The 27,754-nt window shown below is 41.0% G+C and overlaps 1 protein-coding gene across 3 annotated transcripts; it reads left to right on the top strand.

Moving 5' to 3' along the window:
- STAM2 (signal transducing adaptor molecule 2) lies at nt 1–27,157 on the top strand. Of its 3 annotated transcripts, none has more exons than XM_074828464.1 (14): nt 1–128; nt 9,190–9,274; nt 11,937–12,012; nt 12,230–12,325; nt 14,963–15,109; nt 16,823–16,892; nt 17,623–17,809; nt 18,644–18,738; nt 19,446–19,528; nt 19,709–19,796; nt 20,611–20,665; nt 21,329–21,482; nt 23,008–23,177; nt 23,406–27,157. In XM_074828464.1, the coding sequence occupies exons 1-14, from the start codon at nt 89–91 to the stop codon at nt 23,635–23,637; spliced, it is 1,578 nt and encodes a 525-aa protein (XP_074684565.1). In that variant the 5' UTR covers nt 1–88; the 3' UTR covers nt 23,638–27,157. The 3 variants fall into 3 exon arrangements, with proteins under 3 accessions (XP_074684565.1, XP_074684566.1, XP_074684568.1); XM_074828465.1 differs by lacking the exon at nt 1–128 and adding an exon at nt 166–271; XM_074828467.1 differs by lacking the exon at nt 1–128 and adding an exon at nt 1,947–8,189.
- Nucleotides 27,158–27,754: the final 597 nt, after the last annotated feature.

A 27,754-nucleotide genomic window follows, 5' to 3' on the forward strand; every position in this document is an offset into this window, starting at 1 on the left:
GCCTGAGGCGGCGGGAGGGCGGCGGCGGCGGGTCGGGCGGCCGCTGGGCCCGGGTGTCTGGGCTGAGGAGCGGGTGGACGCTGCCGGGATGCCGCTCTTCGCCCCCAACCCCTTCGAGCAGGACGTGGGTGAGCGAGCGGGGCGGCGGGGCGGCGGCTGGGCCGGTGCTTGTGGAGCGGCCTCCTCCTCCTCCCCGCGGCGGGGCCTGGGCTTCTGAGGGAAAAAGAGTAACGGCGGCCAGTGGTGGACGCCGCGGTTCCAGGCCTGCTCGGTGAGCAGCCGGTCCGTGCGGTGGGCCCGCTGCGAAGCTTCAGGGGAAAACCGCTGCGGCGTTTGGGACGGGACCCCGGGTCCCCCATCCCGACCTGCCCTCCTGGGTCTCTGGCAGCGGTGCGGCCTCCGCAGAGAGACGGGGCCAGTCGGGTGTCCCGGCACGGCGGCCTCAGGGGCTCGCGGGTCCTGTTTGCGCCCAGCAGTTCAAGGAAGGGTTTTGTGGCCCGTTCTGCTGTAACTTCTGAAGTTTTACAGCTCTTACAGCGTGTCTTTGGGGTGTCTTGTTACCTCCTGCCTTTCGCAGGGCGTTGCTCGGTTTGCTAGGCTTCGGTGGAGTGCAGTGGTGTGTTAAGCTTGTTTTGGTGTAGAACTCGGGGGTGAAAACCAACTCTATCCAAATCAATAGGATCCGATTTTTATGCTTGTTTCAGTACCTGGTATTAAGGCAGCGTCTAGAGACTGATTTGGGGGCATGAAGTTAAGCCTGAGCTAACATTTCTTCTCATGACAAAACCATGAAGCAACTTTGGCTGGAGTTGGTGCCATGGACAGGATGAAGATGATGACTCAGTTGTTTTGTTTTGTGCTTCTGCTCTGTCTTGTGTTTTCTTGAGCATGAAGCTTGTTCTGTGTGTTGCTTTTTTAGGGGTTTTCTTCTTTTTTTTTCTTTCAACAATGCCTATTCTAAATTGAAGCACTAGAAAAAGCAATTAAATTGAGCTAGATACCAGAGTCAGATTTACATTTCTTGTTACACTGGAATTTTAGGGAAGAGAATAATTCAACATTCTTAGAATTTCTCTCAAGGCCAGGAAGTAAACAGGTGGAAGAAGTGGATGTGGGTGCTGCTATTACCACACCAGCTCTTTTTTGTTGAGTATAAGTTGTGCTGTTTTCTTAATGTGTCTGCAAAGTTTGTGCAACAGAAGCATTCCCCTTCCTCTTCTCACAAACCATTGTGAGATTTGTAATGTTGAGCTGTGATTGAAATGAAAGTAGAAACTTGCCCGACCAGCTACATGTAGTCCAGTTGTTTCAAATACCTTGTGAAGTTTTCTGTTTTGTCAGACTTACTTTCACATGGCTGAAACAAATATATTTGCACAAGTGTAGCCTTCTTGAAGTGAGGACTCTCACAGCTGTGCAGAATTCAGTGGCAAACCTAAATGCTTCAAGAACTTCTAGACTGTAGTACTTCAAAAGTGGCAGTCTGTTCACTTGTAGTTTCTTAAATTTTGCCTTGCATATATTGAGTGTAACTGCACTTCTTACAATTAAATAAGTGCAAGAGAATAGAAACTTTGTAATTATTGAGGCTAAATCTTACAGTCCCTTGCCAGGAAAAATCTGTTTGACACTGGGAGCTTTTTAAAAAAATTGTTATTCCATTGTAAACTAGACTACCCAGAATATCAAACTGTCAAATGTGGATGGTCTGTACTTCAACTTGCAGTATTTATGTGAGCAGGTTTTCCCGCTTTTGATATGTATCTGTAAGGATTTAATTTTTTTTAATATTTTGTTGCCTTTTTCATTAAAAAAAAAAAGGTACATACCAAGAAAATAGTTGAGTCCAGCTGGAGGCCTGATGCTACTGGAAAGGAGAGATCCTTTTCCATGATCCCATCCACCCTGTTTTTATTTTTGATTCACCATTGAGCTGATTCAACGCTTTTTGGCAGAAAACTAATTTTCCAGAAGAAAGTATTTGGCTTGTGAGTTGGATCATTTGTGAAGGTGACGAGTTTGGGCGTTTGGTGGCTTGAATCTGCGCAGCAAAGGCTGTGAAATGGTAGTGAAAAGGGGGAGCAGGACACCCCTGCAGAGGTTAATGGGAAGAGCAGGACCCCGCTTCTGTTAGCAGTCAGCAGTGAGGCTGATCCAGCTCTCTTCAGACCGAACTCCTCTCTTTTCTTGGGGCACCTTTAGAGAATGTAGGAGAACACACTTTTGCTTTGCTGCAACTGGTTTTGTTTCCTTGGTTCTACACCCATAATTTTGCTTTTCAGCAGAGCTGTGGAGAGGCTTAATTCTTTGGCATCTGCTTTGGTTGCTTTGTAGTTGCAGTGTCGCAAGGTTAACTTGTGGAATAGTGTTTTAGAGGAGTGTGGTTTCTTTCATCTGTTTTTCTTACTGAGAGGATTCTCCAAAACTTCGCTTCTTTAGAGTGTTAGAAGCTTTTTAATTTCCTGTCTAAATCTATTCATAGTCAGTTCATGTGCGCTTGCTGTTTTCCCAGCATTGTCCTTCCTCTTAACCTTCATCTCTTAAGTAGTTGCTCCTTCAATAGAGAACAAGCCCATTCATTCCCTTTCATCTTTTGTTTCGTTAGCCTTCTTCCATAAGACTGTTGACAGGATCAAGGGAGTAGGAAGTATTTTTCTGTGTAGTTTGACCGGCATCCAGAACTGTACACCGTATCGTGGATTGCTGATAACTTGTACGATAGCGTTTCCTGTTTCCTCCTGCTTTGCTGAAATGTTTACCTGATGTGTTTCATTCAAGGATTGGATTTGCCCTTTTGTGGCTGCTTTACCTTGGTGGCCTGTGTCCTCTTGTGCTAGAATTTAGCGTACTCGTTCTCCTCTTGTTTCCAACTGCTGAGCAGTTTCTAGGAAGATATTGACTGTGACTGTGTGAATTTACATTTTGTCTACTAACTGTTACCTTTTTCTACCTAATCCTCCAGGATTTACATTTCCCCTTACGTTATGTTTTAGTCTTTTTATTGATGATACCTTCCAGCTCTCCGCTAGCTTCCCTACAAGACCCTTACCCTTGCTGTCAGGGTCAGCCAGGATATATAAATACTGATTTCAAGACCAATTTTTGAGGTGTCTGGGGAGTAAGCTTTCCCCACCCTCATCAGAGTGCTTTGTTACCTGTGGAGTGATCCCAAAACTGTAGCCAATAACTCACACCTGACATCCTATGGAATGTTTCTCTGCCCTCTGAACAGACAGCTGCTGTTAATTAGTCTTTGATAAGATGTCCTTGCCTACCAGAGTAGCTGCTTTCTGGTCCAGTTCACCATGTTGCCCCTTCATTTCTCAGTCTGGAATAATTCTTGGCTTCAGCGTTTGGTCTAAAGTCTTGCGAATGTTTGAGGACAAGCTGATATGGGCTTTTTTGGGTGCTGCTTGGCTGTTTCTTTTTCACTTAAGTGTAGGTACTGTATTTCCAGTCCTCAGTCTGTGGTTTTGCCTTGATTTGACTGATGAAAATTCCTGAGTTCTGAGCCTGCGCTTTTATGGTGTTTCTTCCTCATTTTTGAGATTATTACTGGTCTGCTCCCCCACCCCTTCCTTGATTATTTTTTTAATACATCATAGCCTCACTTTTTGTTTGTTTTTTCTTATTATTATGAGGGATGTTTTGTTACATAAAACCTGACTGTTGGTAACTTTCATTTTGGTGCTTTCCAGGCTGTGTTAACAGGTCTCTGTTACAAGTTTGTTAACTCCTCCCTAGTCTTCAATGTTTTTCTTGCGGTTTGCGGATTGTCTGACAAATGGAATTATTTGCTTTTCAGGTTATTGGCCAATTGACTTGATGAAACAAAACGTCAGACCCCCTTTTTAAGCAAAAACTGTATCTCAAAAAGCCTTCTCGGTCAATTGGATCTACATTGCAAAAAGTTATTTTAACATTCCACTTTGCTGATTCAATTTTTTTAGAATACAATATTCAGAGTGACATGAATAGGGTTTAGCTGCTACCTGGGATCATTAAAGGTAGGGTTGCCTTTTCAGCAATGACAACGTGGACCGTGCAGTGTTACTGGAAATACGAGTCATATGACTACAGTGTCATCATGGCTCTAAACACTAATTAAATCAAAGCTAGAATTTTCTAATTTGGCTATACAAAGGCACGGCAAACAAATGAAGGTGTGTGGGATTAAATGTCTTCTTTTCATCCATGTGGTTCTGCTTTATCTTCTGAAAAACAGCAGTCTGGAGTAGTCCTCAATTTTTTTTATCTTTCACTTTTTGTGTATGAACTCCTGTTTTTGCATACTTAGAATGGCATTGTGTAAAAGTTGAAATATTTATGAGCAGACAAGATTTTATTTCACGTGGCTTCAGGGGGCAAATCAGTCTCTAGAAAATGTTTATTTTAGTGATCAGAGTCTTTAGCAAATGTCGCATCAAATTGAAAAGTTCTTTGTGCTAAATCAGTGCTTGAGTGCTTGTTTTCTTTCCAGTATAAAAATTGACCCAGGTGGGGAAAAAAAGTTATGTTCTAGTATTGTTATTTTTTTAAAAAACTGACACGTTATTTGGTGTTGATGCCAAGCTTGGCTGAGGGGAATTCAGGACTGAAATAACAAAATCTTTTGCAAGTTTGAAGATCATATGGGCTAGGCAGCGTAGAGGTGGAGCCGCCATCAGAGCAGGGTTGTTGATTTGACTCTGTCAGTGTCAAATGCTAACGCCATGTGTTAAATAGGATCTAGATTTGCAGCAGAAGCACTCAGTGGGAGATTTGTGTCGCGTATCAGTGTGCTACGCTTTGGGTAGGAGTCAACGCATCATGTTGGTTACCTTGGCAGAGATTTCCATGGAACTTCTGGAGTGCCCATATCACGCTTGGGGAATTCTGGGGGCTGTGAAGTTCTGGCAATTCCCTTTCTTGTCTTCCTTTTCATGTTCGTGTAGGTATTTTAAGATTCCCCCCAGTTGCTGGTGCTGTTTTCCTTGCTTCTTGCCACGGTGAATATAGATCCTACCCGATCTGCGAAGTTCTGGGTGTTGTATTAGAAGGGGGCTGGGTGTCTTTTGTCTTTGCAAACCGGAGGGATCCTAGTGCTAGTGGTGCCTTGCTGAAAAGGCAGCGGGCCTCGTGAGAGGCGCTGGACGGAGCCTGTGGGGTGTGGAGGCTGTGAGCTCTACCTGCAGGTTCCCCACCTGCCTGAATGCGGGGCTGGGACACTTCAGCATCACACCAGGATCCTTATGGCTGAGGTCTTGATGTCTGAAAAGATGTGAACAGGGATGCTTTTGAGGACTGCCGCGTGTTGCCCAGTTGCAGTCCTCGTAGTTTATTTTTTTTCCTGTCTTTTGGTGTTATTTACCTGTATCACCCATCCCTTTCTGGTGAAAAAGGGAAAACTAGTGCAGTTGGGCTGGAAAGGGTGACATTCAGCTTTCCTTTCCAATGCAGCTGTCCTTTCGGATGTTGTGTACTAGAGGGAGCGTCCTGAGAAACTTGACTTTAGCATGCAGTGGGAAAGCATTACCTTCTTTTCTGAAAAGCTGGTGACAGTGTTTTAAGGCAGTAGCTTGACGAGCATTTCTTCTTTTGGCAGTAATATCAATAAACAGTTGCCGTCCCCTTCCCAGCTGCTCGTTTTAGTGCTATCTCTACTTGTGTTGGCATAGTTTTTTGTGCAGCTGCATGGCAAATCAGATCAGGGAACTGATCCAGTTAAAAATGATTAATTGTGGTTTTAATTCTTTGTGGGTTTTTAAAAATATACCAAGCAGCAATAAAAAAAGCGCATTTTTTGCTTTTATTGTTATTTCTATAAAAGTAAGCTCAAGTCTAGTGTTCCTTTGTTAACTGGAGGACTACAGAGTGTAAGTCATAGCATTTTTTTAGAAGCTTATGTTCTCTTAGCACTGAAAAAAATCTTGGAAAATGCATCTTCCCACATCTGTTTCTTCTGATCAAATCCACACTCAGCATCTGTGAAGTAGTTAGCCTTCAAGATTATTCTTCAGCTGGAGCTCATGTTAAGCAAAAAAGCAGATGCTGTTAAATTTGTCATGCTGGCAGGGAAGAAAACCTCAAAAGTTAAGAGTTTGTCGTGGGGCAGCCTTCGTATTCTCACCGGGCCCACATCGGCTCCTAGAACAGGCCGCGTAGATACAAGAGGAGGGAGTTTGCCTTTGACACGCCTCCGTGTACGAACAGGAGCTGTGAGTAAGTAGCACTTAAGTGTAACGGCAGCTGTGCTGTTCTTCAAGGTGTAGAAGGTGTGGAGTTGGAAACTTCCCAGTGAAGCCTGTTGGCGGTGGAAGAGTTGATGGGGATGGCGCGGGATGTCTTCTGTCATGGCAGGCAAAGCGGATTGCCGTTTCCTCGAAAGGTCCAGGAAAATTCAATATATCCTCTGGCAAGCGCTTTTGAGTCTTTCACAGAGGATAAAAGTGACACCTGCATCTGTGTAACAAACAGCAGAAGGGGAGGAGAACTGCTGGGGGGTCCCAGCGGGCTGGAGGAGCTGGAGCCCTACGGAGCTGCAGTTTTACCCCATTCCTTACCTGGCACCCTTTGTGGGGATCTTTTTTTTGGATCAGCGTGACAGCGTGTACAATGCGAGGTGCTTGGTTTCGCAGTGTTTACACTGCAGGGTCAGTTGGCTAGCTTGCGTTGGACTGGCTTGTGAACAATCAAAAGTAATTTTAAATTTCTGACACATTTTTAGGTCCGAGTATCCATTTCAGTTTGTTTCTTTGCTGTGGTATTTTAGAAGAGAGCTTTTTACTAGTGAATCAGATAAGTGTGTCCTCTCAAAGCATCTTGTATGTATTTTGTGGATGTAATTCTGTTGTGGTTTTTTTTTTTAAATAAATTGTCCAAGAGTAAATTACCTGATTTGCTTTGTTTCCCATTTTAAAAGGAGAGCAGAGGAGGGAAAGAGCAGGGAGTATGAAGAGGAAAGTGTGGAGGTCTGGGTTTGGGGTTTTGGAGTGTACAAAACGATCAAGAGAGCTTAGAGGTAGGACGATACCTGTCTCGAGGCTTCGCCAGCTGAGCCCACCCATGCTGAAGTACTCCAGTGTCTGGGCTGAGCTCGCACCCTCCTGAGTCCGTGGGCATGGCTGGGAGCTGGAAGAGCCCCAGCGTGGCGCTGGTCATCGCTGTTTGTGGTTCTGAAGACTTGGGTGTGAAACACCACCTCAGTTTTTCTTGGCTTCCGTGCCTTTTTGTTGACCTACTGCTGTCTGTTAGTGTTTACTCTTGGCTGCTCCCTCTCCACACCTGGAAGAGGGGGACTTGTGGAAAGAGGCATCTCTAAAATACTCCAGGAATTTCAGAGGGGTGGGAGGTTTCCAGTCAGGCAGTGCTGGTAAATGATGGGCCGGGTCAGTTTTAGAGGCGTTGGTGCTGTTTGTCGTTGGAGGGCTGGCTGTACGCGCACAGCTGGGGGCTGCTGCCCCTTGGAGAGGTGGATTAATCCGGCTGAGGGGTTTTGATGGGAGGATTCACACCCCTGGGGATGGAGATGTGCAAGGTGATGCTTTCAAAAAGCAGTTTTAGCTGGTGGAACTTCATAGGGGACACCGGGCTGAAACTGTGTGCCCCAAGTGTGGAGTTATGCTTGTCTTCTGTTCACATATCCAGGAGATGGGCATGTGGGGGTTGCTTTGGTTTGATTTTTTTTTTTTTTAAATGACTTGAATGTTAACGTGTTAAAAATTGCAGGTGCTCATTTATTTTCAAGAACAAGCAATGAATTTTGTATTAGTGTCCTAAAAATATCAATGCGCTTAAAAGAAAATTTAATGATTATGTCCTTTCCAGGTGAATTTTTAAGAAGGTTTGTGCTGTAGGAACCTTCTTTCAACACAGTATTTGCTTCCCTTAAATAGTCTAAGCTTGTGAAGGTAACCTATGGCCAAAATTTTAAATTTCCATTCCTCCTTCTTGTTCTGCTGTTACATCTGTAACAAAAGGTTTTTAGGGGCACTGCTATGCTTGCGCTCTCTTTGTGGAAGCCATTCTGCTGAGCTAGCCCCAGTATTGTTGCAACTTTTAACTGTAAAACTAAGTAGTGAAGCTGATTATCAGAGAAGATGCTTAATTGCACACATGAAATTGGGTTTATCCTGTGGTACTGTTGCTGTCAGCAAACCTTGTAGTTTTGGAAGAGCCGCTGTCAGAGAGCATCATCACAGTAATAGCGAGTGAGCATTGTGTTCTGCTTTAATCTACTAAATAGTCTTTAAAATACTCACTCCCAAAGGGATTTAGTGGCTTCTCTTACCAAAGTAAATTCTGTAAAAGTACTGATTGTGATACTGCCATGATTATGAAGTGCATTCTGATGGGATTAATATATAACACAAAAATCTAAAAGCACTTAGCTTTGAATTTCCTTAAAATATTAAATTGGCAGGTTAAAATTAAATCCTAAACCAGCAGATGCAATGTATAAAATATTTAATTTGCTGTTTGTAAGTTATTTTAATAAAACTGTAATATTTACATGTGATTAAAATAACATGGCTCTAATAAAAACTTGAAAGGAAAGCACAATTAAACAGCATTAAACCTTATCAGTTAGTATGTAAAATGAAATGTTGCAAATAATAATTAAGTATACATTCTTTTGACAGTCTGGGTTTTGTTGCCCCCTTCTGGGTTTTTTATTAATCATTCCATGCCATTTATTTATCTCAACACTTGCTGTGGTGTTTAGATTTCCTGAAAAATCTAGTAGAAAGAAATATTTTAATGAGTGTGTTGATGAGGAGGTGGCTTTCCTTTAGAGTCCTAAAGAGATTTTTTTTTTTCTTTTTTGGAGCATCCATGTGAAATATTTAATGACGTGCAAATGTTAGGAGAGCTCAAGCAAACTCTAGACTGGGGCGATGACTTAGACCTGGGGTAACTAAACAAACTGTACAGCAGCAGTTTCTTTTTCATCATTTACAATATTACAGTTCAAGAGTTGTTTCTGGTTTTGGAACTTTTAAATACTTATCACATCTGTTAGTCCAGTGCTGAAAACTACATAAGACTTTACCAGATAGCAAGGACTAGTGCTAATCTGTAGGAGACGCTGCCTCTCGGTGTTTTGTATGTGGAGTCTGCTTTTTTGGTCTATGGCTGAGAAAGCATTTGTTGACTAGACTCTGAACTTAACAGGCTATTACACTTAATCAATTTTGTTTTTCTTTATAGAAAAAGCCACAAATGAATGTAACACCAGTGAGAACTGGGGTCTTATTATGGATATATGTGACAAAGTTGGAAGTACTCCTAACGGGTAAGCTGCATCTTGCCTTACGACATGGAATTTCACGTTTATGGACAGAAGAATAGAGTTTCAGAGAGCATCTCAAAACGCTCAGCGTAGTCAGCTGTGCAAAAACTGCTGTCACCCTGCCACTGCTGTGAGCTCTACAGATACACGTAGCTGGCTTTAAAACTCTTTGAAAGAAGTGTTCCAACAGGATTTCTAGTAGAGCAATTTGTATATGCTGAGCGCATTCCAATTTTTATTGAGTTTTGCACAGTAGACCAAGTTATTAATATTTAATGATCTTGCATAAATTTTGAGAAGCAACTGTGCTAGTAGAAAAACGTGAACTAGTTTCTTTGCAGAAAATTATCTAGCTAGGATGATTAGCTGTTTATGATGAGAAATCTGTCGGTGTTTAGTCATTAGGAAGGAAGGGACTGATGGAGGAGAAAAGGGGAGAAAATGGGGATCAAAACAGATCAATTTCAATCAGTTTAGCCCCAGCGGTGATACTGAAACACAAGTGGTAGTTCAGTGGTCTCATAATGGCCAAAAGTATTTGCTGAATTTTAAGGTAATCTTTTTGAGTGATAACATGGTTTAAATTTTGAAGTAAACCTGAGTTAGTGCATAGGCTGAATTCTTAAGTGATCTGAGAATTTTTATCAGTTATACGTAACATTTAAGATAACTACACTGATAAAGTTTGGGTTGTTTTGTTTAATTAATTACCTCCCACAGGGATTAATAGTAAATCTATTCAATCCAGGAATATTTAGTCCTGAAGAAGTGTAGAATGTGCTTTGAGTCCTTTATTAGAAATAATTTTTATTTTTTTAGTGCCAAAAGATTTTTGTAGAGGGAGCTGTTTTAAACCTCCTTGTTTTGGAGGAGGAGAGATTGTAAAAAAATTTAGGTTGGGGTTTTTTCTAATTACACATGCAAAATATTGAACTATATATATAAAACATGTAATTAAATCTTAATATTTATTTTTTTATATACAATAAAATCCTAAACTCTGAATTTTAAATACCACTACTGCTAGCACATTTTACTTCAATTTTGTGAGTTTTCTTCCCTCCTGCCCTTCACTAAGAACCATCCTCTGAAAATAATAAACATTGTTGCCTACCCTTAGATAAATACATAGCTTAACAACAAGCATGTTGACTCAGTTGATTGTCCATGTATTAACTATAACCAAACATACTCAGTGCTGGGGCTAAACCCACACTTCTGGCTGTGTCTGCATCACCAAGCAACTGAGAGCAGTGGGGCTGGAGTAGTAAACCAGCGCAGTGGTCCTGAGCCCACTGCATCCATCCAGTCTGAAGCTCAGGGCATTGGGGATTTTTTTTTCCCCCCTCAGAACAGGTTTAAGCTCTTCTCCTCAGCCAAATAACTGCACCAGCGAATTGTCTGCAGATCCTGTCACTGGCCCTGTCTCTCATGGCTCCTCGAGAAGTTGGAGCACATTTGGTGTGCCCAGAGGAGCTTTTTTTCCAAAAGGAAATAAATTTGCGTACACAAAACTCCACTGTGAACTAGATGTGCAACATGTGGGAATGATCAGAAAATTTGTTTCAGAACCTGTCACGTCCCGCTCTTCTTGTCTCTCACAGAACCAAACGGTGAATATAGATGCAGTTTACACACAATACATTGAAACAGAACAAAACATTGACACAAACATCTTAACAGTGTTGACAGTGAAACAGTTTTGGTTTCATTTTGGCTCAGGCGTTTTTTTAAGCTTTGCCTAAGGTTGCAATTCCATGACAACTTTGACAGGAGAGAGGATTTGCATTGAAGCAGGTTGTCAACTGTTTCCTCTCGCCCTTTGTGCGCTGGATTCCTGGTGAATCGGATCTTGGCAGAGATCTGGCTGAAAACTCTCGTGCTCCGGCATGCAGAGAAACGCAGCCTTGCGAAGGGGCTTCTGTGCTGGGGTAATAGCGAGTATACTGCAGGTGGTATTAGTCGTGAAGATACTGCATCAGCTCTTTACGTAGAGACTTCATGGTTTAGGGGCTTCAAAATAATAAATTAATTCAAATTAATGAAGCCTTACACAGGCCTCAACCCACGTAGCTGGTGCGTGCTGTTAATGCTCATTTTAAGTTTGAAACTCCTTAGCAGAGTAACGTTTAGAGTGCTAATCATTATACGTATCTCAGATTTTGCTGAAACAAATTATAAAATCTTTGTGTCCTTAGTGTCTTGAAAATGGGATCCAAGAGCTGACAAGCTGTGAGCATGATTTTAAAATGAAATCCATAGAGACCCCTTACAGTAGCCAGTAAAATAACCATTTATTTAATCATCACTGCTTCTTATTCTTTTTTTTAATGTAGACATTTCTTTCAATGTCTATTTCAAATCCATCTCCTCAACTTAATGGCAGTTGTTCCCTTTATGACCAGTCAGCAGTTTTATGGAAATTAATACAAAATGCCAGCCTAAGAATGGAGTCTGTTCCAATCCCGTACACATGTAAGAACAAACAAGTTGTTAAACACTTTTTCCAGACTAACTCTAGGAAGAGTTTAGGTTAGGTTACTTTTTTTTTTTTCCCCACAGACCCAATTTTGTTTGCTCACCCAACTTGAATATTTGGTATCATTCATTCTGCAGATTGTGTCAGTCACATTTATCACTAACAGTTTCTTTGTTCCTTTTTCAGAGCAAAGGATTGCCTTAAAGCCATCATGAAGAGAGTAAATCACAAAGTTCCCCATGTGGCTTTGCAAGCACTTACAGTGAGTAGACTATCACTGTTTTCAAAAAAACTTTGTATTCTTTTATGTAACACAGCTATTAAATGTGTGCCGATCAGTTAATGCCTTTCTATTCCTTCAGTAGAGGTCAGTGAGAGTGTGCATGCTGAACAGAGAATTAAATTGAACTCTTCATGCTTTTATTTTGCATTATTTCCATTGTTGTCATACATTTTAACAATTGTATTTCTGTTGTCAGCTTTTAGGAGCCTGTGTATCAAACTGTGGAAAAATATTTCACTTAGAAGTATGTTCTCGTGACTTTGCTAGTGAAGCTCGAGGTATAATAAATAAGGTAAGTTTTTAGGACCTTAAGTACTGGTGGAAGATTATTTTGGTAACTGCTTTGTCTCAGCACAGCAAAGAATTGCAGAACTGATGTTCTGGTTAATATGCATTGTCTAGTTTTGGTGCAGTTGCAGATACTGCTGGCTGTTTGTCTTATCACTGAAATTTGTGTACTTTAATTTTTAATATGAACATACAATATATTAAAGAAGTGACAGGCTCACAGCACCGACTCCAAATTTTTACAAAATTACATAAGCAATTTTAATTAAAATCTGTGACTCTTCCTAAACTCAATTTGATAATGGTGAAGGCAACTTTCCTTGGAGAGAGTTTTTATTTGGCTTGAATGAAATTCATGGGCTCAAGTGCAAAGGGAAAACTGAGAAAGTTAAACTACCTTTTTACAAGGAAACGGATAAAGTCTTCAGACAACTTTATTACTTCCCAGAGATTCTCAGAATGCTGAATGAGGAGGTAACTGAGAAAGGAAGACCTAAGTGGTTAGGGTCAAACGGCTGATGGAGTCTAAATCTGGGTGTAATGAACTGAACAAGCAGAAACAGCTTTCCCCTTATTACTGCTCTGGTTGAAGACAAAAATGGCTAATGGGTTAAAAAGAAGTTAGTCTTCAAATATATGGGAGGCCTGGAATCATCAGAGGTGGAGCAAAGCAATTAAGGAAACTAATAAAACTGCTGGGAAGCAAAATGAGTTCACAGCTCTTCAGTTTCTTGCTTTGTATGGAAAAATAGGTCTTAAAGTCCTCCCCTTTGATGTCATGAGCCATGGTCCATCCTGAAACAGAACGTTGACCTTCATGGTCTGACAGCACTTGTGGACATTAAAGCAAACATTTAATCCCACCAAAGAATGGATTATTGGAGCGTAATTTATTTTGTTGTTGAGAAATACTTGTTTTACCCGTGTCCCTGGCCCACTTGGAGGAATAATCTTCAGAGGGCAGATAAACTTGTACTTTCTCCCTTTTCTCCAAAAGAAAATAAGTTCAGACAAGTGTAACAAATGTCTTTGTGCTGATACTGAGCCTATCAAGCTCCATCTCTTCTTTCAATTAAACACACACTTGAGCCCAAACTTGTCAACGTTCTTACTGGTCAGCATGCAAGGCGTGGGCTTACAGTGGGGCCTGAATCCTGCTCAGAGGAGAGATCTTGGCTGTGCGCCGCATTTGTGCGCTCCCAGGCTCTTGTCCAGACAAGCCAAGGGAAACACCTGGAGGGGAGCCCAGCACCCCCAGAACCCTTCTTTGCCAGCAAGTGTCCCGGGGTTAGTTGGGATGCTTTGGGGTCACACAACAGTCTTTTCATCAGCTGTCAACAAAACCAGAAAGCGGACGGAGCCTGAAGTGCTTTGCTGCCTGTTTTACCCTTGTAGCGTTGGCGTGACCTTCACGTATATTAGCTGCTCTATTGAGGAGTTGCTCTCTTTGCTCCAATAAATTTTTTAAGGCTATTACGTGATTGCAGGATTAACAACAGCTGATGTTTAACGTTGCTGAGCTGTACTCTGAAGGGTGTTCTTTAGCCATACAGTAGAGCAACACATGACGCTGACCTGCTTTTCTGGAGGCGGATTATCACTTTGGGTGAGGTTGTTAGCGCATAAAATTTGCAGTGCTGACTGAAATCAGTGATCCTACGTGGATTTACAGTAGCCCTAAATCCTGTGGAGGAAGGGGAACTGTAGAGGCTCTTTCATGCCAGAGGAATTGCAGGCAGAGCATGGACTTGATCTTGGTTTGCCCCCACTCCCAGCAAATACCTTCCTTTAGCAGACTGTCCCTGCACCTCAGCTCCTAGTTCGGGAGCTAATAGTATAAACTGTCCCACGAGCTGGGTGGCACTGACATCGTGCAGGAGACAGATGTACGTATGTATATGCAGAGATCAGGTTTTTGTGAGATCCTGTCACCCGAGAAGCCCACAGGGAGAAATGTGTTCTGGCACGTGAGGAGAAGACAGCAGAGGTCATAAAATATGATACGAATGTGAAGTAATGAGGAGAAAATGGAGGTAAGATGGAAAGTAACTAACATAGAGGTACAGAAAAGTTGGGGTAAGTGGGGTAGGTAGCCCGAATTTCTCCAAAACTAGTGAGATGGAAACATGGCTAACATTTGAAAAGTAAAGAAGTTTGTCAGTCTTTTTCCTTAACTATTCCTTAACCGCCTAAAATTGACTCCACTAAAATAACACCAGTTTAGGTAGGTGAGCTGCCTGCAAGATTTAAGCTTTGGCTGCGCAAGAGAACTGGCCTCAGAAGACTGCTGTGAGGGCTGAAGGAGCCCTGATTTAAAATTGTTTGGTAGAATCGGGGAAATCTGAACTACCTGCGGTCTGTTGCTGTGCTGGGGTAATGGTGTTTGCAACTGCTGCACCAGCTTTCCGATGAAGGGATGACGCTCCAGAAGCTAAGCATGTTCTCTAATATCAGCATCGGTGTATAAAAGACCGTATATTCTAGGCTCTGTTTTCCAAATTTTCTTAATCAAGACAATTACTTATTGTTAAGGGTATTTGTAATAAAATGGTTTTGGTAACAAAGTTTTACTGCGAGGGAGCAACTCTTTCTGTTAATTTTGAGGTACAAACTTCCCTTTCTATGCAATTTTGTCTTCTAGGCTCATCCAAAAGTCTGTGAAAAGCTAAAAACTCTAATGGTGGAGTGGTCGGAAGAATTTCAGAAAGACCCGCAGTGTAGCTTAATATCTGCAACTATTAAATCTTTAAAAGAAGAAGGTGTAACTTTTCCTGCAGCTGGATCGCAGGTAAGAGCTGAGCTGGGGTACACGGTAGCGTTAGATTCACCGTTCCTGGCGGGGAACAAAATCAAAAGCTGTCCAAGTGAGATCCTTTGTGCTTTTGATCAGGAGAGTAGGATCCTTCTTCGAGTTTGGTTGTCTCCTTACGCTGAGGTTCACTTGTATTCATTCTGCTTTTTATGACCTTGCCCTCCTAAGAAGAATAAGAACAGACTAAAGGCTATTTCATGGTGCCCTTATGAGTTGTTTTATCTTAGATCGTTCTTTTCTTCCGATCATTTTTAGAGCTTCGTTGAGCTGTCGCCACCTCAAATCGAAGCAATTCTACGCCCACGCTTTGTACTTGGTGTTTTCTGGTTCTAATTGCTGACTTGGAGCACATACCTTCATTTTTCTTCACAGAGCCTCCCCAAAGCTCTCAGGAATGGAGATGTTTTTGAAGATGGTCTGTGCTATGCTTTCCTTTCCCGAGCCCCCGTTTCTTGTTCCTGCAGTTACCTGTTGCTGTCAGGAACTGTCCTGGCTCTGCAGCAGGTGGGGTGCTCCAATCCCTAACCTCACCCGTTGGATTTTACTTCTGGTGGTGCTTTATGCCTAATCTAGCTGGCAGATAATGAGGACGGGTGTTTTTTTCCAATGCTTTGTTATTGATGCTTCTGAATATTTTCACGTTAATGATGAGTCGGGTGAAGATCAGTCCTGAAAATTAGAACTGCAGCTGCTATTACGTATTCCTTACATGAAGTTTACTTTTCTCTGTATTAAACACAGAGGTTTGTGGTTTTTTTTTACTTTTACAATCTTTCCTTCCTCCACAAAGATGTTTTCACTTCTAAATCTAGGATATGTGTTAAAACATATGGCAGCAACATGGAAGATGTAGAGTACTGGCAACCAGTTATGCTTCCTTTCCTACAAATACATAGAAAATGACATCTTGGTATTTTTACCTCGTACACTTCACTTCAAACAAGCAGAGCTGAGGTTTGTTAGTATTTAGTACTAATTAAAATTTAAGCTAAAATTTAGTTTATTAGTATTTTGTACGGAATTGTTTCCTAGGACCATTGGTAAGTCCTAGACACGGCTAGTGTATGAAATGAGGCTCTTTGTTCCTGGTATGTGCAGGAAGACTTCCCTGTCGGGATGAAAACGAAGAACAATTTCACTGTGTGGTTGTGGAGACTTGTGTTATCCAAGTCAGCAGCTCCCAACTTGATGTACATTTGCTCTTCCTTCCCCTTGTCCCACCAGCAGAGATGGAGGGTGGCTCTGTGCTCTGATGCGGAGAGAGATCTCCCTTCTCAGAAAGTCCAGCGGCTGCTTAATACTTGAATCTTCACAGATGTGGTACTCCAAAGACTTCTCTTCCCTTCTGAAGGGAGAGGTGAAGGGCAAAGGTGGAAAGAGTAGGCATTTAAATGAGTATTCTCACTTTAAGAAATGAGATTAAATAGTTATTTAAATGAGATCAGTTATTTAAATTAGATCTGATTATTTATTTTACTTTGTCCCTTGCTGAAAACAAAATAAAAGCTGGCTGAGATTCTGAAGAGTGGTAATTTTTCCTTCCAGAAGGTCATCTTGATTCAGCGATGAAATGCTGCAGTAAGGCAGCGAACCAGGAACGACTGATTACTAATTGGTTTAAGTATATAATTATAGAGCTTTCTTTTTCCTTTGTAACCTGAACTTATTCTATTGTTAATACATTTGCAGGCTACCACAAATGCTGCGAAGAATGGTTCATCATTGAGTAAGAACAAAGAAGATGAAGATATAGCTAAAGGTAAATTGCTAGTCACAGCCTTGGGTTAGAAGGCTGCGTAGAAGTTTTGTTAAAACGCATGGAAATGGGAAGCTGTACTCTCTCCTGCTGCATAGAACTGACAGAGGGCTCAGCAGGTTGGCACCCAATGTTGGGGATCATTCAAAATGCTATGAGGGTGTTCCCCTGTGGGTGAGGAGTTGGGTGAGGCATACCCTTCCCCATCACGGTGCCCTTAGCATTGCTTTGGGAGTGCTTGGCCTCTCCGCTTCTGCACCCACACGTTTGATTTTAGCCTTCACCTCAATGCTTTAAAAGAATCAGAACATTTAAATGCTTTATTGTTTTTCCTCTGTCTTGGATATAGTCACTGTTGCTCAGATGTCACAGTGAAGAATTTATCCGTATTTCAAATCATGCTAATGATGCTTCTGACACGAGCAGTGTGTGCGCCGCTTCCCATAGCGGGCTGCACCGCGACAAGCAGAGGGGTTTTTAAACATTTCACAACTTGTGCGTGATTACGACCTATCTTTTAATCCTGTTGCAGGGCAGAGTAAAGCTGTTGAAATCTGAAATATGGCTAGTAGTTTGGAGCAAAGATTTTAAAATACTAGAGGAGCAGATGAGGTTATAATATAACAATAAATCATTTTCTATTTATTTTTACTAGGAAAGCAAACTGCCTTTGTATACAGGGATAAAATATACAAACTTCCTTTTTTTTTTATTTTCCCTCCCCTAATTGTAGCTATCGAATTGTCTTTGCAAGAGCAGAAACAGCAACAAATGGAAACTAAATCCTTGTACCCATCTGCAGAAATTCAGCAAAACAATCAGAACTCGAGGAAGGTGCGAGCTCTCTATGACTTTGAAGCCGTCGAAGACAATGAGCTCACCTTTAAAAGTGGAGAAATTATTTTTGTTTTGGATGACAGGTATAATATATTTCAGTGAAGGTGTCTTTATTCCAGAACTGTGGTTTTCTTGGGACAGCAAATCTTTCCTCTGCTTTTTTCCCCACAGAAATGTATATTGTCACTCTGACTCCCTTCACATCCATTTATCTTTCACTGTTCTTTCCATACCCCCAGTTTTTGACCTCAAGTCATTTTGGTGCAGGGACAACCTCCCTGTATTACGCTGGGTGTTTCATTCTGTGCTGTAGGTCCAATTTGTGGTTTTTAAGATAAACATGAGTTGGTTGTAACATATGTCATAAGAGTATACACACGCATTACAGTGCTAAATTCCAGCAACTTCCAGAAATTGTTAAATCTCATCACATGTACCAAGAATAAAACTGATACTTAAGATAATTATTGTTGTTATCAGTGTTGCTCCAATGATAGCTAAGAAGCAGAATTTCCTCCCTGCTAATGCTGTTCTAATTTAATAGACCATGACAGATCAAATCTATTTCTAATGTTAGTGCCCATTTGTGTTCTACTGGTGAACTTTCAGATGAAGCTATAATGGGCTATCATCTAATCAGTCTTAAAATCTGAGTTGTGTTAAATTTTGAGTGATAGCTATTGAATGACTTGACTTCCCCTGATCCCTCCTCTCCTTCCCACTCCCCTGCCCCAGCTCCTGTCTTTGGCTTTGCTGCCAGGCTGCTGATCTCTACAAATGTTCTCCTTTGCCTTTGTGATCGGGAACACGGGGAAACAGCGTATTAGATATCACAGGTTTTCTGTCAGAAGCACAAAATATTGCTGACGTGAAGCGTTAATGTTCAGAGTTTTGTAATACGGCTTTTATTTCCCCAGTGACACCAATTGGTGGAAAGGTGAAAATCATAGAGGAGTAGGACTGTTTCCATCTAATTTTGTGACTTCTGACTTAAATGTGGAACCCGAGGCAGGTAAGTTAGCTACTAAAAGCTGACAGATTATTTTAGAAAGGTGGGACTACTGATTAGCCCATCAGCAAAATAATTTCCTGAAATCAGCCCAAGGAAATAATTGAGAGAGAAATCCCACCCATGTTTCAGGCAAGCAAGCAAGCATATACTGCTGCTGCAGCTCACTTTAACAGTCTCTGTCTTCTGATTCTCTTTGAAGTTCAATTTACCATAATTCTTTGTCAGTAATATATTACATATGAATCCAGTAACTTGCCATTTAAAAATGTCAAAGTCTCTTTTCAGACATCAGACCTAGCACAGAATAACATCCATACCCATGTCAGTGGTTTGTAAGAATCACATTGTCAGCTTTATTCATGCTCAGGATACCAAAATAAATCCTAACACTTATGACTTGGCTTGAAAGGAACTGTACATGTGTTGGAGCTGTTTTTAGATGCTAATATGACTCAGGAGTCTTTCCCTTGTTGGGCTTAGGTTCATAATCAGGCTAACAGCCCAAAGGAAGCTGTTCTTGTCAGAACGTTTTCTAGGCAAACCCATTTCCGTTCTCCAGCAGTTAGGTGCATCACTGCTTAAAGTAGTTACTCAAATTTTTCTCTCATTAAAAGATCTGATGGCAAGCAAGGACAAGGAGAAAATGTCTATTTTAAGTTAGCATAGTAACACAGCTGCAGAAAAGAAACTAATGTCTGTTCTTTCAGCAACTGTGGATAAAAATCCTGTTCCTGAGGATACTACAGAAGAAATTAAGAAAGCAGAGCCTGAGCCAGTTTATATAGATGAGGTATGCAGTCATTTTGAATGTAAAAAATTGCTGAGAATTTACACTGGTTGAAACATTCTTTTGTTACTGAATGTTAGTGGATAATTCTTTCTATATAAATAACTTTTTTTAAAATCTGAAAATTAAAAGAGTTTCTGCCATGCTTCAGAAATAACTGGTTTTAATCTCTTCACCTTTCAGGATAAGATGGATAAAACACTGCAGGTACTTCAGAGTATAGATCCTACAGATTTAAAACTTGATTCTCCAGATCTTCTAGACTCAGAAGGTACTTTGAGCACTAAGTTAGCTAGGTTTTTTTATTTCTTCTTACATTTCCCTTTTCTGGTTTGAGCTGGTGATTCTTTTGCATTTATTTTAAGCAGAGAGAAACCGTGGTCTGTACTAATAGTGTGCTGTAGAACAGCTTATTTCACAGTGGGAGCGTGGGGCTATATGTATAACTCTAAATTTTCTAATAGTTGCCAAGCCAACTCTGTGTTTAGCAGAGTGATTTGCGTAACTTCCAGCTAGTGTACAGTGCCCAGCCTTCACAAGATCCATCTACCTATCAAAACTCCGCTTGAAATAAGCGGTTAATTTTGTGTCAAAATTTCTCCAAAATAACTGCTGGCTGGGAGGGGAGGGGAAGTTCAGTTCATTTAAGAGCTGATTGGTTCAATGTGTGTGATAACAGTTGAGCATACGTTAAAGAAGGAGTGTTCCTAGAATGGAAGAAGAGAAGGTAAAGGAAGCTCTGCGCTACAGCAGACCTAGAGAGATGCGTAGGCGGTCTAGGCTGGGTACTCCAGTAGGAGTTGAAAGTCATAGACCTTGCATAGTGCAAGCAAAAATGCAAAATTTTCCGTGTTTTTCATTAGTAGCCTTGTTTGAGAGGGTTGAGGGAGAAAGGATGACAAAGCAGAATAACCAAAGTATTTTTCCTGTCTATTTGGGCTAGAGGAGTGGGGTACACATGATAACCAGGTGCCCTCTCCAATTTCGTATGCTATTTTAGTGTACTTGGATACACTATTTTTTGGCTGCATTTAAACTTTCAGTTGTGCAAGACACTAATTACCTTGACACTTTTGTCTTCACAGATATTTGTCAACAGATGGGTCCAATGATAGATGAAAAACTGGAAGAGATAGATAGGTGAGCCATAACGTAGCTTCTGTGTTATCTCCTGTCATTTACGTTAAATTGTGCAGTTGTACTAATTTTTCTTTTGGCACTTTCATCTCCCAAGCTAGAAAATCTTGCGAGAAAGACATTTTGACAATTCTACCTTTATTTTTTTAGCACTTTGGTACCGAGGTCCCAGTGTGTGTACTAAGATTTGCTTGCTGCTCTCCAGAACTGACCACAGAGGTTACTGGGTGCATTTTATATTGGCGCTTTCTGGCTGCAGCCTTTTACAGCCTGTCTAGAGCTTGGTGTTTTCAGTCTGCTGCTGCCTCTCCTCCATGACAGGAAAATCTATTCGATGCTGTCTTCACCTCTTCCCCCTCGGGATGTTTGAGAGTGAAAAGAGAAGGTCACTCACACCAGTGGAGTGGCTTGCCTTAGTGCAGCTAGGGAAGAAGAGTTGTGCACCACGTGGACTCTCCTTCCAGTCCCACTGGTGTAAGAAACGCAGTGGTGTAAGAAACACAATGACAGTTTTACAACATAGATGCATAAGAAATTGACCATCTACCTTTTACGTTTTTCCTTTTCTTGCGTACTCAAAACTGCTTAATGACCACTCTTCTTTTTTACCGTCTAACACCAGCTGTTAGAGAAACTTAGTGTTTGCATATATTTGTTTTGAAACAGAAAACATTCAGAATTATCTGAATTGAATGTGAAAGTTCTAGAAGCTCTGGAGCTCTATAACAAACTGATGAATGAAACGCCGATGTATTCGGCCTACTCAAAACTCCACCATCCTGCACAATACCCACCCACATCTTCTGGTGTTTCAGTGCAGGTCAGTATCCCTTTCTGGAAATAGAGACTTTCCTAATATAGATTTCTATTTAAAAAGATGACAGCAAAAATGAAGTGTACGCTTCCTTGCTAGCCTACGAACAATCTGACATTGCCTGGTGACTTTTTATAGCCTTTAGCATAAAATACCATTTACGCACTAGAACGACTTGCAGTGACCCGCTTGTACCGTGAGGGATAGTTGTTAATTTTGCTCTACTTAACAGAAAGGTACTGTATTGAAAATACTAAAAGATTGTGTCCGTGATTAATTTTTTACAGTCAGAATTGTGTGTTTCAGCAGCTCGGTGGATATTCTTGCTGTGAGTCGTGTCCTCAGCCTCAAAGTAAAACGTTACCTTCTTATCTAATAGCGGGGATGTGAGTGAACTTTAATAGGAGTGCATTAATCATGAGTGCAGTGTACTTTTGCTAAATATAGAAACACTAGTCTGGTTTTAGCTCTTCTTTTTTCCCCTTAAGAAATGAACATGTTGTATTAGGGGGTGTAGTTCCTCAAAACTGTTTTACAGTATCTCTAATGTGCCATATTGATGTTTTAAGAAAACCAAAATGGAGGTGAAAGAGATTTTTTTTTTTAAGACCCTTTTTGGAGAAAGTGTAGAATGAGTGTTTTTACTTCAAGTTAATTTTACTTTAATGTTAATTGTTCAGTGGGAAAAGAATAGTTGCCATAGCAACTGCTAGATCTGAAAATGTGTCAGTTAAAAGTAATTCCGTGTCCTTAACTCGTGGTAACGATGGAAGATTCGTTATATTTGGAGGTTAAAAAGTAATTTAAGCCAAAAGGCAACTTACTGTTTCTTCCAAGATGCACGCTTCCAGCGGTGAAAAATGTAAGATAATGTTAACCACACTGAGCTTAGCATGGTTCCTTGGTGCAGAACTGTCTATCCCTTCGGCGTCCGTACACTATCCAAAGCCCAAAACCAGGGCGCAGCATAGACTTCTGTAGATAAGCATGTTACACCACCTGTTCTATCTGAATTTTGAGTAAAGACTTGCATTATCCTAAAGCAGAAATGCAGGAAACTAAAGTTTGTGCTTTCCTTTTGCATTACAGTCTCAGAATATTCTTATGTTTTAATTTCCAAAATGTGTTAAATAACAAACCTCGTATGGTGCCCGTCTTCCTACTCAGCTCTGTGCATCAAAATATGTAAGGATCAAACATTTTAAAGACAAGGCAAATTAGAAAGAAGGTTTCTGGGAGGGGCAGAGGTCTTGTACGTCATACAGAAGGTTCTTCTTTCAGACACTAGGCACTGAAATTGTTAGCAGTGCATTTCTGAAGAAGGTACCTTCTGATGAAATAAAGGATCCCCATTTAAAACACGTTATGAGAAGTTACGTGTTTTGGTTTTAGAACCTTGCTGACAAGATTAATTGTTGTTCATTCAGCCTTTGAACCCTAACATATTTGTTCATTGTAGTGGTATTGTGCCACATTTGCTGCTACTTAATTGAAAATAAAAGGTATATATATTTTTTTTTTTGATTTACAGTCGTATCCTGTACAGCCACCTAGTGGGAACTACATGATCCAGGGTGTTCACCAAGTCACCATTTCCCCGGGCTACAGCCTCGGACCAGATCAGATGGGGCAGTTGAGGTCTCTGCCTCAAAATATAAATTCTTCTGGAGCCACTCAGCCAGCTCAAGCTGCATATTTAAGGTATTTCTTCAGCAAACTGTTAAATCACCTTCTTCCTGATGGTGATTTTACTGCTTTGCCTAGAGGTTGTGTGTTCTTGGGATATTTACAGGGACACGTAAAGCTGTTTGATCATTTTGACAACAGGCGGATCGCTTTTGGACTAAGTAAAATTCTTACATGCAAATCTGTTTATCAGATGAATAGGCCTGAGTTTGTCAGAATTCCATTTGTTTTGTTTTGTTGCAGCCCGGGACCGGATGCGGTGTTAAACCAGACGTACGTGAACCAGAACGCCGGCCTTCCGTCAGGCGCCGGCACAGCTGCGTACACCCAGCAGCAGCTGGGGATGTCAGTGGATATGTCGGCTTACCAGAATAATACGTCTAGTTTGCCTCAAGGACCAGGCTATCCCATGGCAGTTCCTGCTCCTTCCGTTCTACAGCAACAAACAAATTACCATCAACAGCCTCTCCTTTAAAAACAAACCAGCTCTTATTTCTGAATTAACGCATAAGGGTTGCCTGACCTAATGATTTTTATGAATACCTGTCACAGATATCAAAATACATTTTCCTTTTAAATAACCCAACTTACTGCATTAGGGTGATGCAGAGTAAAATTAGGCATCAGATCTGATTGTTAAGCATTTGCATAAAGATAGCTTGAAGTAGCGTAGCTGATGGTTTCAAATAATTTCAGATTACTTGGAGCCCTTACCTCAGTTCTCTCAAGAAACACCACTTGTGAATCTTAAAAGATTGTCCAAAAATAATTTTCTTTTAAATGTGTTTCTGAAAACTTGAGGACGCTTAATCTTTGTTATGTGTTGCTCTCGTTATGCATTGCCTCCTCTGGTATCTTACTGTAATCCTTCTAGCCCAGTGGCTTTAGAGAATCTCTGCTGATGTAGACCCCACCACCTCTCTGCGCTGCTGTAGTGAGCTTTACAGTGTGACGTGCGCTGAATAATTGGAACAACTGCGCGAGCTCAGCAGATGAGAGCTGGAAGAGAAAATGATTTGATACTGTGACAGCGGGGACCACGTACCTACAGAAATACGAGAAATGAGATTTTTATAGTGCTGCCTATTTGATTTTTTCGGAAACTCCGGAGAACTTCTGATGTGTTTCTCTGGAAGAAAACAGGTGGGGTTTTGCTAGAACTCGCTCGTGTCTTTTGGCAGAGGTGGTGCTGCAAGCACAAGTCTGCTTTGCAAGAGCAGGCAAGGGACGCTCCCAGCTGACTGTGTGGGCACTCTGTGGATACAAGGTGCTGAGCCAGAATCTCTTTTCTCTTCCTTTTTTGGATGTATTGAGAAGTGAAGGAGTATTGTAGTTCCTTGTGGTAAAGGAGGGGGCTCAAGAATGTTTGAAGCTTCTTAAGACTGTGAGAGTCTGCCTGGTTCCCTTTCCAACGGGGAGCTGAGCGGAACAGGAATCGTCTTTATGGGACCAGGGGGTTCTTGCCTCTCTCTTGGATTTCCTTTCTCTGCCACCATTTCCGTCTCTAAATAAACACTTATTCCAGCCAGAGAAACTCTTGAACCCTTTGGGAAAGGTGTATTTAACGCGCTGTCTGGATAGGCAGCATACACGTGCTCTGCGAGCGGGCTTGTGCTCCTCGTTTAATACAAGGAGTGGTTGCATATTGAAAATGACAGACGTGTCTTTAGAAAAGGAATTGCCTTGGAACCGTGGAAGCGTAGCATTTGGTGGCTAAGAAAAGAAATCTAAGAATTTCTTCCCTGATGCACTTTTTTAACGGGTGGGGTTTGTACAAAAGGAGCAGATGAGCTGAATTATCTTTCCAGAATGTGGGATTTCTTTTATGGTTTCCACCTCTGAAAAAACAAAAATCACTATTTACCTACTCACTCTAGCATAGTCATATTTATACCTATTTTAATAATTTTATGATGAGTAGTAATCTTTAAATTGGGAAAATGGAAGCAAATCACTGATAAAAACATCTTGAGTAAACACATGAAACTCCCCAATGTAAAGAAGTATGTTTGGTGTACAAGTTTTCTACCAAATGAGAACTATCAGATTGTAGACTCTTGTTGAGAAAAAAAAACCACCCTTCACTCGGCACCACCTCTATTTCTTTTACATTGTATTTAATTATTTAGTATCACGACCTTATTCATTTGCAGCCTCATGCTTATGCAATAAGGTATTCAGGACCTGCTCTTTAAATCATTTTTTTAATTTAAATTTGTGCAATTGGAAGGAAGCTTTTGTCTTTCCTTTTGACATGACTTTAATTTGTCTTTATCCCTTCGCCTTGAAGTAGTTGAGTATAAATAACACATGTTGCAATACTGAAGTATTTTGATAACATGTTCCTTGTGTTCTTCAAGAAGAATAATTAATTTCAATGCTGCTGTTCAAGATTCTTATTGTTTGGAGATTTTTTTGTAAGAGCTTTGTTCCAAGTTGGTGTGTAGTTGAATTAAACCTTGCTATCATTTATATAGATTCTCCATGTTTGTTAGTCAGTTGAGACTAAGGTAGGTGTGTTTATTGGCTTTGGTCCAGCAGAAATATTGAGTATCTTAAATTGAGATGGCTAGACAGATGTGATTTGATTACCTTCAGTTAATAATTAAATATAAATACTGTATATACTCATTTGTCTGAGATTTTCTACACAGCTACATATATGCATACTGTTAAAGCCTGAAATTTTATAAAAGCAGGATTTGTCATTCTGTCAACTCTTATATTCCTAATTCTGTGATATGCAACTTGTAGATAGTGTAAAATAATTTAATTATTATTAAAACAGTGTATTTAGAGGGTTTTGGTGTTAATAGGATCTGTTTTTTCTCTTCATACTTCTATACATTATCATATTTATTTTTAAGGCCTGATTGTAACTGAACATGCTGCCAAAGGATTTCTCTAACTTCAGATTTCTACATTAGGTTTCTACCTGCTGTTTTATATCAGGAATCAATGGCAGATAACTTCTGCTTTTTCATATAAACTCCTAATGGTTGACATAGAAATTTGTGCAACTTTCTAATGAGACTTTTATGGTAATATACTTGTTTCATGGGTGTTGACAGTATCAATACTAGATAAATCTTCTTCTGGTATGAGTTGGCAACCTATTATGTCTAAGTTCTAGTCTGCTGAAAGCAACAATTGAATTTGTCTGTAATAGCACCACGCAGAGATGTGTTTTGAGAAATTGTGGTCTTTCATCCAGCCTCGATGTGACAAATGCATTGTCAATTTAATTTGGTACAGAAATTACAATGTTAAAAAACCAGATTGTTTCCGTGACAAGTAAAGCTTAAAAGTAATGTTCTGCGTTCATTTGACTTTGGGTTTTGTTTGTAGATGTTCATGGACTTGTGGAACAGTGTAATTCTTTTGAAGGCTGTCCCCTAGAAAGGAGAGCTGAGCGGGACGTGGCTGCAGCTGCAATCTCTTACAGGAATTATTTTCTGATAGGAAGATTTTTTTTTTCTTGTTTTGATCTATGCATTTCTTCTAAGAAATAATAGGCACTACCCATGCTTACGTTGAACACTGTGATGTGTCTGAATTGAATGAATAACTTTTTAGAATTTATGGCTCTTACCAGTTAAATTTTACATGAAGCTGACTCAAACTGTTTTGAATTGGTGAAAAATGAAAAGTGAAGGGAAGGAAATAGAGCTGGGGCAGGTTGTGAGCACACCCATCCCAGCTCTGCTCCCGTCACTGGCACCGTAACATCTCCCGGTTGGCCAGCGAGCGACCTGGCCACCAGCCAAGGGCATGCCTGAGCTTTGGAATCACACCAGCGTTCTACTTCTCTCTCGTCTGGGGTCTGAGGTGAATGTGCACTGGTTCACAGATGTATCACAGTTCTGACAGAAAATTATCTTTGAGAGTTTGCAGTATTAAGAATAGGGGATCTGTTTTATTGGAATACCCATTTGGCCTCCTGTCTGCAATATGTGTGCATTGCCTTGTGTGAATAAAACAGTTTGTTTAACAAACACGGGTGAGGAGTCTGCTGTTTACTGCGTAGTTAAGTCCTTGCCAGAAAATTAAGGCAAAAGCCACGCGGGTGGTGTGAAGGTCGCTACCACAGCGCTCCCTGTTCCCCTCTGCCCTCCCGCTGTCCCTGTCCTGGGCCCAGCTACCTCCAGCTCCTTGTTGTCCCACACACTGTCCGCACAGCCGGCGCTCCGGAACGGACCAACGTTGTTTCCGAGCTGTGCTGCGTTTCATCCCTGTCGATGAGCTGTTCTGACTGGGAACCAGCGCTCTGTTGCCCAACGTGTCGGTAAGCTGGGCTCAGGAGGTGAGCAAGGGGATGCTGCTACGTGTCGGGCGTCAGCTGGGGGGAACGAAGAGAATAATCTGACATAAAATGATCATAGACTTCACCACGAGTGGTAAGGAAAGCAAATACACCTATAAGTCTTCAAAGATTAAATGTTTAAATTTGATTGTATTGCACATCTTGAGACGTGGTTGCTTAGGGCTTATTCTAAGTTTTCACAGAGACACTAAACAAATTATCCAAAGATTTCTGGCTCATCCAAAATAAGAACAAATCCTTGTGCTTTAAAGATAACTTCTGCTAATGC

Source organism: Strix aluco, chromosome 6 (genome assembly GCF_031877795.1).
Source record: "Strix aluco isolate bStrAlu1 chromosome 6, bStrAlu1.hap1, whole genome shotgun sequence".
Lineage (NCBI taxonomy): Eukaryota > Metazoa > Chordata > Aves > Strigiformes > Strigidae > Strix > Strix aluco.